Consider the following 11,004-nt stretch of genomic DNA (forward strand, 5'->3'; position numbering starts at 1 on the left):
CCCCTGGTTCCTAGAGCTGATGATGCCTTCATGGTGATTGGCAGCTCTTTGTTTCAGCCCCCCCTTACCCGCTGCTGCCCCCCCCCCAGCTCGCTCCTCAGTCCCTCCGCCCCCCTCCCGCTCCAGCTCTCCGCCTAGTCCTTTTCCCTCCCAGTCGCCTGCCTTGCCAGGGGTAGTGAACCGGCTAAGCGGCATGGAGAAGCCAGAACTTTGGGGGGCCCTGGCTCTTCTCCTCTTCTGCTCTTACTCATGTAGCAGTCAGGACCTTCAGGGTAAGCCTGCGCCCATCCTCTTTGACACCTCTTTGTCTCCTTTCTTTTGCCCCCAGCCAAATAGTAGACCACATGTGGGTTAGAGGAGAGAGGGAGGAGTCCCGAAATTGGGTTGGAGAGAAAAGTTACACTCGGAAGAGTAAAGAGTTGGCGATGATGTGGGAGGAGTGGGCACCAGAGGGTAGGTGAGTGCAAATGGCCCAGGGCCGGGCGTTCAGACCAGGATGGACTCAGGATCTGAATGCCAACACTGCACGGTTTGTCAGCCCATCAGCAGGACAGTCCGGGAAAAGCAGCCTGATGATGGTTGCACTATGTGGGACCCTGGGCTTGGTCCTCCCTTTATCCTGCTTCTCGGGTATTAAAAGATAGGGCGGGGGTGGGGATTGAGTGGCTAGAGCTCTCCCGGAGGTCTGGTGCTGGGATGGCTAATGGGTGGTGTAGGAGAGGTAGTTGAAGCAGATGACACAAGCAAAGATTCTTTCCTGGCTGGAGGGGAAACCACAGATTGGCCAGGACACAGGAGGCAGAGGCAGAGGCACTGGGTCCTACATTCCCCGGGGAGGGTGTGTGTGTGGGGAGGCTAAACAGAGTTGGAAGGGTCAGAGCCCTTTGTGGACAACTGTCCTTATCTAGACACACGTGATGAGCCGCTAGGATGGGAGGAATGGCACCAGGATTTGAAGTGAGCTAAACCCAGTAGCCGAGAGAAGCTACCTCTGGTTTCTGAGCTGTGGACACCAGGTGCCACACCAGGCTGATCAGCAATGTCTCGCTTGCGCCACCTGCTGGGACATACGAAGTTTGTGGAGTGGCTTCGATATTTCTAAGTGGACTCTAAGCCTATAGGTTCCCAAGGCGTTGGAAGCCGCAGAAGGTGCTGGGAGGGAAAAATTGCCTGTTCCCTGTTTAAAAAAGGGTTGAAGTTTTGTTTATATAGATGGGGACTTGTAGCCTGGTCTATGTAGCTGAGTCTGGCTGCTAGCTTGAGGCAGTCCTCTCAGCTTGAGGCAATCCTGAGATTGACAGTCATGTACACCACTCCTAGTAAGTTTTAAGGAGGTGATTGGTTTATGCTGTCGGGATGCCTCACCTCTGGGGGCTCAGGAGAGAGGGCAGGCCTTAACCCTACCTCCTTCCTCTGACTCTGGTCATCCCTGCCTGGCCAGTAATCGAACTGCTGACTCTGGGCGAGTCCCGGCAGACAGTAGCTGTAGCAGAGAAGATCCGGACGGCTTTACTCACTGCCGGGGACATCTACCTCTTGTCCACATTCCGCCTCCCCCCAAAGCAAGGTGGTGTCCTCTTTGGGCTCTACTCTCGGCAAGACAACACCCGGTGGCTCGAGGCCTCTGTTGTGGGCAAGACCAACAAAGGTGACTGACTGGTGGGCACCTCCTTTCCTGACCCAGTGACCCCACACCCAGGTGCCTCTTGATTCTCCTTGACTTCTATTAAGGGATACCTGATATGGCAGTACCCAGACAGTTGGGTAAGGTCTGGTATTTATAGGGATGGGTGGCAGGTTGTACATGGGGATGCTCAGAGGGTGGGGAGGAAATATCTGTCCCAGGAGTAGTAGAACCACGTAGAGTTTGGCTAAAGTTCAGTGGGTACAGATGTAGCTGTTGCCTTGGCAGGGGACAGTTCTTTGAGGCATTGAGAACTAGTAAGGTCCTCATCTAAGGTCCATTTGAGAAACATTTATTGTGCATCTGTTACATACAAGGTGTTGAGAGATATGCATAACAATTAGGAATTGTCTTAAGAGATGTGGTATCAGCCAGGCGTTGGTGGTGCACGTCTTTAATTCCAGCACTCAGGATGCGGAGGCAGGCAGATCTCAGGGAGTTCAAGGCCAGCCTGGTCTACAAAGTTCCAGGACAATCAGAACTACACAGAGAAACCCTGTCTCGAGGGGGGAAAAGTGTGTATGTGGTATCTAGCTGAGTGGTAGTGGCGCACACCTTTAGTACCAGCATTCAGGAGGCAGAGGCAGGCGGATCTCTGAGTCCAAGGCCAGCCTGGTGTATAGAGTGAGATCCAAGGTTACACAAAGAAACCCTGTCTCAAAAAAAAAAAAAGAAAGAAAGAAAGGAAGGAAGAAAAGGAAAAAAGAAAAAAAACCCAAAAACCAGAGACAGATGGCCAGTGGGCGGGGAAGATGGCGTCTAGAAATGATCCAGGTCAGTCAGGATGGGGCGGGGCTAGTGCCCACACTGACATCCACTCCTGGGCAGTCCTGGTGCGGTACCAGCGGGAAGACGGCAAAGTCCACGCAGTGAACCTACAGCAAGCAGGCCTGGCTGATGGGCGGACACACACAGCTCTCCTGCGGCTCCGAGGACCTTCTCGACCCAGCCCCGGCCTGCAGCTCTATGTGGACTGTAAACTAGGCGACCAACATGCTGGCCTTCCAGCCCTGGCCCCAATTCCTCCAGCAGAGGTCAGTGGCCTGGAGATTAGAACTGGACAGAAGGCTTACCTAAGGATGCAGGTGAGAGGGAGTAGCCTCTGGTCTGGGGAAATGGTCTGTAGCACCAGGAGCCGAGCTGCTAGGCTCTCCCTCTGCTTGCTGATCCTAGGGCTTTGTGGAGTCGATGAAGATTATTATAGGTGGCTCCATGGCGCGGGTAGGAGCCCTGAGTGAGTGCCCATTCCAAGGAGACGACTCCATTCACAGTGCAGGTAACAGACGACTCCCATCCTTTCCACTTCCTCCTGCTCAGTACCCGTCCCTTTAGCGTGCCCATTTTCAAGGCTCTTGACAGCATAGCTCCAAATCTTTCATCCCTGACTTCATGAAATCATCTAGCAGAACTCTGAGGAACTCTAGGGGGTGAGGAGGTGCTAGTCTCAAGGTGTCTGTAGTCCCTCTTGGCAGCTGTCACCTCCCAGCGGGCAGCACCTCCAGCCGAGGCCTCTCACTCTGGTCTCTAACAAGGGTGCTCAGAGGCCCTTACCTAAGCAAACACCCACTTCTCCCAGAGACATCAAAGGGTTCTTCAAGTGGCAGCTTGGGAAAGGGCTTGAAATGGAATGTACTAGGGCCCTGGCCTCTCACCTGGAGTCCTCCTGCTACTACCATGCCTGGGATCCAAGATTTGGGTTTTGACTTCTTTGAGGCAGTGCCTAGAGGGCATTTAGGGATGTGCTAGCTGAGCAGTGGCTGAGGGAGACTGCCTGTCTGCTGCACAGGAGGCTGGTAATGTAGCACCCCTGCCCTGCCCTGTCCCTGCCCCCTCCTCCCAGCAGCCCCCCTGACTGCTATACTTCTCCTCTAGTGACCAGTGCGCTGCAGTCCATTTTAGGTGAGTCAACCACGAGGAGGTGACTGAGGTGAGGGCAGTCCTGTCACGGGTGGGGTTGAAAGGTGTGGTATGGACTTGGGGACAAGAGCTGGCGTACAGTCCAAAGAGGGCCCAGAGTGACTCCCCACTGCTGAGTCTCTCCATCCTCTGGACCTTGGCAGGGGAACAGACCAAGGCCTTGGTCACTCAGCTCACCCTCTTCAACCAGATCCTGGTGGAGCTTCGGGATGACATCCGAGACCAGGTTTGGGTGGGCCAGCCAAGGAGGCTTCTGACACTGGGGTGGGGTGGCGGGTGCGGAGGGCTGACTGCTCCTCCTTCGGCAGGTGAAGGAGATGTCCCTCATCCGGAACACCATCATGGAGTGTCAGGTGTGCGGTGAGTGGGCGAGGCGAGGAGGGCTCCAGACAGCACGGCTGTGCTTCCTACTCTGTGACCCTAGAGGGTGGCTCTGACTGTGTCCACCTCCCAGGTTTCCACGAGCAGCGTTCCCACTGCAGCCCCAACCCCTGCTTCAGAGGCGTGGACTGCATGGAAGTGTATGAGTACCCAGGCTACCGCTGTGGGCCCTGCCCGCCTGGCCTGCAGGGCAATGGCACCCACTGTGATGACATCAATGAGGTGAGGAATGAAGGCGCCCTCAAGGGTACAAAAAGTTGGGTGAAGCTGGGCAGTGGTGGCGCACGCCTTCAGGAGGCAGAGGCGGATATCTCCGTGAGTTCAAGGCCAGCCTGGTCTACAGAGCGAGTTCCAGGGCAGGCTCCAAAGCTACACAGGGAAGCCCTGTCTCAAAAAAAGAAAAACAAACAAACAAACAAAAAAAAACACTAAAAAAAAGCTGGGTGAAAGTTGTGCAGAGCAAAGGAATTTAGGGGAGGTCAGAGACCAGCACAGCCAGGCTGGAGGAAGGGGACATAAGATAGACCGAAGGTTACACAGTGGAGAGCTGGTGAAGAGGCGGAGGAGTTTGAGATGGCCAGCCAGGGGAAAAGGAGCACCAGGAGGTTGGGCTGGGAGCTGCAAAGGGACCGAGGAGGAGCAGCGCTTCTAGGACTACATACAGTTGCCTCACCTTCCCAGGCAAATGGCTGACTTCTCTGCCTTCTCATTTGGTTCCCAGTGTGCTCACTCTGACCCCTGTTTCCTGGGCTCCAGCTGCATCAACACCATGCCTGGCTTCCACTGTGAGGCCTGCCCTCCGGGCTACAAGGGCACCCAAGTGTCTGGTGTGGGCATCGACTATGCTCGGGCCAGTAAACAGGTCAGATTGTGTAGTCTGTGTGGCTTTCTGGAAAATGAGATGAGGCTGTCCCACTCAGCTCTGTGGGTCTAAACTGCACGTTTAGACCCGCAAAGCCCCATCATTACTGACTTCTGGATCTGTGAGACCTGCCTCAACTCTGCCCTTTTAGGTCTGCAATGACATTGATGAATGTAATGATGGGGACAATGGAGGCTGTGACCCAAATTCCATCTGCACCAACACGGTGGTGAGCTGAATGCCCTGCCCTGCTCAGGACCCCCTCTTCACATTTCCCGTTTCTTTCTCTCCCCTTGGGTGCTACTCGAGTTCTCCCATCAGCCTGGCTGCGATGTCCAGGCTCTGCCTGTTACTAGGTGTGACCTTTGGCAAGTTAGCTAATCTTTTTGAACCTCGGCTTTCTCATTTGAGAAATGGGGCTATTGTCTACCTTAAAAAAGAACCTAAGGGAGACAGATGTGCCTGGTGTGGTTCTAGGTGTCTGTCTTATACTCTACAGGGCTCCTGGTGAGTTCAGCTTCCTTCCTAACTCTACTCTTAGGGGTCTTTCAAATGTGGTCCCTGCCGTCTGGGGTTCCTGGGAAACCAGAGCCAGGGCTGCCTCCCAGCAAGGACCTGCCACAGCCCAGCCCACAGCCCCTGCCATGTCCATGCTCACTGTCTCTTTGAACGCAATGGCGCAGTGTCTTGCCAGGTAACCTGGACCTCAGACAGGAGACAAAAAGGTAGGGAAAAATGTGTAAGGCCAGTGAAAATATCTAGGCACTGACCCGAGGGTCTTCATGGGAAAAAGAGGGAAGCCTGTCCCAGGGAACTTACTAATGGGGAGAGCAGAGCCCAGAGCAGAACTGTAGGTCAGGGTTCGGGGATGCCAAGCCAAACTGCTAATGCCTACTGTATGTTTTACCCTAGTGTAATGTGGGCTGGGCAGGGAATGGAAATGTGTGTGGGCCTGACACAGACATCGATGGCTATCCGGACCAGGCGCTTCCCTGCATGGATAACAACAAGCACTGCAAGCAGGTGCAGGCCACGGGCTAGCTGGAGGGGGTGGGCGGTGGCACAGGCTGGCTCACACCGGGACTCACCCATCCTCTTCCTCCCTCTGAACCTCAGGACAACTGCCTTTTGACACCCAACTCTGGGCAAGAAGACGCTGATAATGATGGTGTTGGGGACCAGTGTGATGATGATGCTGATGGTGATGGCATCAAGAATGTCGAGGTACAGCCGGGTGGTGGTGCACACCTTTAACCCAGCACTCAGAGAGGAAGAGGCAGGAGGATCTCTGTGAGTTCAAGGCCAGTCTGGTCTACAGAGTGAGTTCCAGGCCATCCAGGGCTACACAGAGAAATCCTGTCTCAACAAAACAAAATAAATACACAAAAAAAATGTCAGCTGGGCGGTAGTGGCATACACCTTTAGATATGGAGGCTGGAGAGATAGCTCAGTGGTTAAGAGCAGAGAACCCAGGATCAGTTCCAGCACCCACATGGTAGCTGACAACATCTGTAACTCCAGTTCCACTTATGGCCTCCATAGGCACTGCACAAACGCAATGCAATAGACATGTATTCAGGCCAAACACTCATACACAGAAAATAAAAATGAATATTAAAGAAGAACTTCGGAGTCAACTTGCAATGGTGGCGTGTGCCTGTAAGGAGATGGAGGCAGGAGAATCACTGCAAGGTGGAAGTCAACCTGGGCTACAAAAGGAGACCCTGTCTCTAAAAACCAAACAAGCCTGAGTTTAATCCCTGGGACCCACATGGTAGAAAGAGAGAATCTACAGCTACAAGTTACCCTCTGCCTTCCATATAGGCAGAGTGGCCCTTGTGTGCCCACACACACATACTAACTGAATAAGTACATAGAAGAAAAAAAGAAAGGGGTGAAGTGAGACCAAAACAAGAACCAGGCCAGGAATGGTGGTGCACACCTCTAATTCCAGAACTCAAGAGATGGAGGCAGGTGGGCACCTGGGGGTTCAAGGCCATCCTGGTCTACATAGTGAGTTCCAGGCCAGCAAGGGCCACATAGTGAGACCTTGTCTCAAAACAAGCAAATGACAGAACAACCACCAAGAACCAAAAACAACAACAAAACCCACCAAACAAAGGATGCTCTCTGTGCCCCTCAGCATCTGTGCTCTCCCATAGTGTAGTCTCTCTTGCTGAATCCCACTATCCTGCCTCTTCTTGGCCCTGGGCGGTTAATTCCCCAGGACAGTCCCTATGAAGGTCGGGCGGGTGGGACAGCAGGAAGCGGCTTTACATTACAGGGACGTTACATTACCATGATCGTTGGCGAGGACAGGAGAAAGTGAGTATGGGGGATTCTGACCCTTCTTCTCCTACCCCCTTGCCCAGGACAATTGCCGACTGTTCCCCAACAAGGACCAGCAAAATTCAGACACAGATTCATTTGGGGATGCCTGCGACAACTGTCCCAATGTTCCCAACAACGACCAGAAGGACACAGATGGCAATGGAGAAGGAGACGCCTGCGACAACGATGTGGATGGGGATGGTGCAGGCCTGGGGCCCAGGGGATGGCTGGGAGAGCTATAGGGATGAGGCAAGGAGGGGGGAAGTCATTGCAGCTGGGGAAGCAGGCTGAGAGACACAGGCTAGGAACATGAAGTGGCTACAAGTGGTTAGTGTGATGTGAGCCCCACAGAGTGCAACCAGATTCCCGGCAGAGCTGAGGACTTCCGCCAGCAGAGGAGCGCACGACAGCTTGTCTCTCATATCTACTAGGCATCCCCAATGGACTGGACAACTGCCCTAAAGTACCCAACCCACTGCAGACAGACCGGGATGAAGACGGCGTGGGAGACGCTTGTGACAGCTGCCCTGAAATGAGCAATCCCACCCAGGTACAGGGGAAGGGGGAGGGGGAGAGAGGGCGGGGGATTGGTGGGTGAGGCCTGGACCTTTTAGAGGCGAGATCACCCTCTCCAGAGTTATGAGGAGATGGTGAGATCAGACCCCTCTCTCAGACAGATGCAGACAGCGACCTGGTGGGGGATGTCTGTGATACCAATGAAGACAGGTAGGGTCTGGGCCAACAGATCCAAGGTCTCCCAGGGAATATGTTCCTCTACTACATTCTCAGTTGCCTCATGATGTAGCCTTAATTCATTAGCCCACTCAGCAGGGAGTCCTGCTCACAGTCCGCCCTATATTCCTACTGCTGGATTCTCATCTCATCTGGATGATGGCAAAGGGACCAGGTTGGAGGGCAGGCAGGCCCCAGAAAGGCCCCAGAAGATAAGGAAAAGATGGGACCTACATTTCCAGCTGGTATTTGTTCCTTTTCTTCTGAGCAGCGATGGAGACGGACATCAGGACACCAAGGACAACTGTCCCCAGCTGCCAAACAGCTCTCAGCTGGACTCGGACAATGACGGTCTTGGAGATGAGTGTGATGGGGACGATGACAATGATGGTGTCCCAGACTATGTGCCTCCTGGGCCTGACAACTGCCGTCTGGTACCCAATCCTAACCAGAAAGACTCCGACGGTAAGGCTGGGGTCCCAGAGATGGTTGGCGACGTTGATACAGGCAGACCCGAAGGGAGTGAGGGGTGACAGCTGGCGGGGCCTGAGCACTGGCCTCTCTGCCCAGGCAATGGTGTTGGTGACGTGTGCGAGGATGACTTTGACAACGATGCAGTTGTTGACCCCCTGGATGTGTGTCCAGAAAGTGCAGAGGTTACCCTCACAGATTTTCGGGCCTATCAGACTGTGGTTCTGGATCCCGAGGGTGATGCTCAGATTGACCCAAACTGGGTGGTGCTCAATCAGGTATGCAGGGCAGTGGGCTGGGCAGGTGTTGGCAGACCAGACCTCCTGTTGGTACCTGGGTGGCATCTGTGTACCTGAACCAGGGCTTTTTAAAAATTTCTTTCTTTCCTTAACAACCCCAGGGCATGGAAATTGTTCAGACTATGAACAGTGACCCAGGCCTTGCAGTTGGTATGTAAGGGACACCCAGCTCAGTAATTCCCAAAGGGAAGGCCGCTAGAGAGGGTAGGGAAAGAACCAGATGGGGAGGATGGGCGGGGGCTTACCACAAGACTCTCTCTGCCCCCAGTACTCACCCCACCATGGGATACCAAGTAGCTTTAGTGCCCCTAACACTTATCCCACTCCCACCCCAGGATACACGGCTTTTAACGGTGTAGACTTTGAAGGCACGTTCCACGTGAACACGGTCACTGACGATGACTATGCAGGCTTCCTCTTCAGTTACCAGGACAGTGGCCGCTTCTACGTGGTCATGTGGAAACAGACAGAGCAGACTTACTGGCAGGCCACGCCTTTCCGAGCCGTGGCCCAGCCAGGGCTGCAGCTCAAGGTATTCCAGCTGCCCAATTTCCCCAACCCACTGACTTGGCGAACGCTGTTCCTGCCCAACCTCAAGGGCTGCACTGCCTGATTAGGACCCTTCTTACCCAGATGTCTGGGCTGGGCACCAGCTGTGTGGGGCTCCAGAGAATCCGCTCAGTTCTTGACTCCCTTTCTCACTAGCTACCATCTTTTGTCTCCTTTCACCCTGGTCCTGCGGTTGACACTCTGTCAATAACTCCCAGGCAGTGACATCAGTATCGGGCCCAGGTGAGCACCTCCGAAATGCTCTGTGGCACACTGGCCACACCCCTGATCAGGTGCGACTGCTGTGGACTGACCCCCGAAATGTGGGTTGGCGTGACAAGACATCCTATAGATGGCAGCTGCTGCACCGGCCCCAAGTTGGCTACATTCGGTAAGGAGAGGGTCTGAGCCCTAGAGAAGGGGGTAGGGGCAAGACTCAATCTCCTATGCCCTCTACCTAGCAGGGACTCAGCACTGTGACTTCCCTCCGCTCAGTTTCTTGGTGCCATGGGTAGAGTCCGCAGACAGTCTCTTCCATTTCTCATTTCAGCACAGAGGAGGTGGTGTTAGGCACCCCATTCCTCTGCACCAAGTTTCCCCTTGAAATCCAGGGTGTTGAGATAGACGCCTTCCAGTTCTCTGGAGTGTCTAGGCCCCAGGCAATCTGTAGAAGAGCCCAGCACTTCCAGCCCCTTAAGTGTCCAGAACTTGCTCCAGCAGCATCTGACTTTGGAAAGGGACCATGGCTTCCATTACAGCAGCTGAAGGCCCGTGGCTTACAGGCCTCTCAGTTTGGCTTCTTGTTTGCGACATTGGTTTCTCCCTCCTATATGTGTCCCTGGTTGGTGAGAATGGCTTGAGAAGGGAAGGGAAAGGGATCTGCTTAAAAGCTGGACTTCCTGTAGCCAAGAGCCTAGAATCCTGGGGGCTGAGTTGGTTTCTCTTTAAGGTATCTAGAGTGGTGGGGCGCCAGGGCAGAGGATAAAGGGGGGGTGTGGACTAGAGCCTGGGAAGCGGGTGACTTCACCCCCAGCCCTTTGTGCTCATTGTCATAGCAACCCAATCCTTGCTAGGAATGTGCTGGTGCTTTGAGATGCAAAAGTGGCTGGACAAAGAGCTAGGGGCCCAAGGCCTGAGAAAAAGCCCCCTCTCTCCCCTTTCCAGCCTTCCCTCAGGACTAGAGTGCACCAGGTTGGGGGGGCACAGAGCCCACTGGCACCTCAGCACCAATGATCCCTCTATCCCGGACAGGGTGAAGCTCTATGAGGGTCCCCAGCTAGTGGCGGATTCTGGGGTGATTATTGACACGTCCATGAGAGGGGGGCGTCTTGGTGTATTCTGCTTCTCCCAAGAAAACATCATTTGGTCCAATCTCCAGTATCGCTGCAACGGTGAGGCTCTAGACGGAGGTCAGCTTGACCGTGCCCCGGGAAGCCCTCATCCTCTGACGCAACTTGTTTCCCCTCTTCAGACACAGTGCCTGAGGATTTTGAGCCATTCCGGAGGCAGCTGCTCCAGGGAAGGGTGTGAGGAGGTGCCACAGGATTCAGAATTCCGATTGGAGACCTTTGACCTTGGGCTCTGTTCCGGAGACCCTGGGTCTAACCTGCAGCCCCTCAACCTAACGTGGTTCTCTGGCACCCATCAGGGAGCTCAGCCCCAGAGGAGTAGTTACCCCATTGTGCAGGGGCTGGGGGAATTTCAAGGGGTTATTGCTCAGGCACTGACCCCAGGAAAGACATCAGCACATTGCCATAAAAGTTACAGTTATTTTCTAA

The 11,004-nt window shown here is 54.2% G+C and overlaps 1 protein-coding gene across 3 annotated transcripts; it reads left to right on the plus strand.

Annotated features, from left to right (window-relative positions):
* The first annotated feature begins 113 nt into the window (after nt 1-113).
* Nucleotides 114-11,004, plus strand: Thbs3 (thrombospondin 3). Of its 3 annotated transcripts, XM_050118721.1 has the most exons (23): nt 114-272; nt 1,442-1,648; nt 2,513-2,769; nt 2,858-2,960; nt 3,557-3,583; nt 3,745-3,827; nt 3,910-3,961; nt 4,056-4,204; nt 4,704-4,844; nt 4,996-5,073; nt 5,386-5,538; nt 5,757-5,867; nt 5,961-6,068; nt 7,217-7,376; nt 7,607-7,725; nt 7,849-7,901; nt 8,179-8,372; nt 8,478-8,656; nt 8,779-8,827; nt 9,013-9,209; nt 9,445-9,617; nt 10,478-10,617; nt 10,698-11,004. In XM_050118721.1, exons 1-23 carry the CDS (start codon nt 194-196, stop codon nt 10,754-10,756), a joined length of 2,871 nt encoding a protein of 956 aa, XP_049974678.1. In that variant the 5' UTR covers nt 114-193; the 3' UTR covers nt 10,757-11,004. The 3 variants fall into 3 exon arrangements, with proteins under 3 accessions (XP_049974678.1, XP_049974680.1, XP_049974679.1); XM_050118723.1 differs by lacking the exon at nt 3,745-3,827 and having other exon boundaries at nt 3,910-3,954; XM_050118722.1 differs by lacking the exons at nt 114-272; nt 1,442-1,648; nt 2,513-2,769; nt 2,858-2,960; nt 3,557-3,583 and having other exon boundaries at nt 3,910-3,954.

The sequence above is a fragment of the Alexandromys fortis genome, unplaced genomic scaffold (assembly GCF_014885135.2).
Source record: "Alexandromys fortis isolate MF-2015 unplaced genomic scaffold, M_Fortis_MF-2015_v1.1 scaffold_152, whole genome shotgun sequence".
Classification (NCBI taxonomy): Eukaryota; Metazoa; Chordata; class Mammalia; order Rodentia; family Cricetidae; genus Alexandromys; species Alexandromys fortis.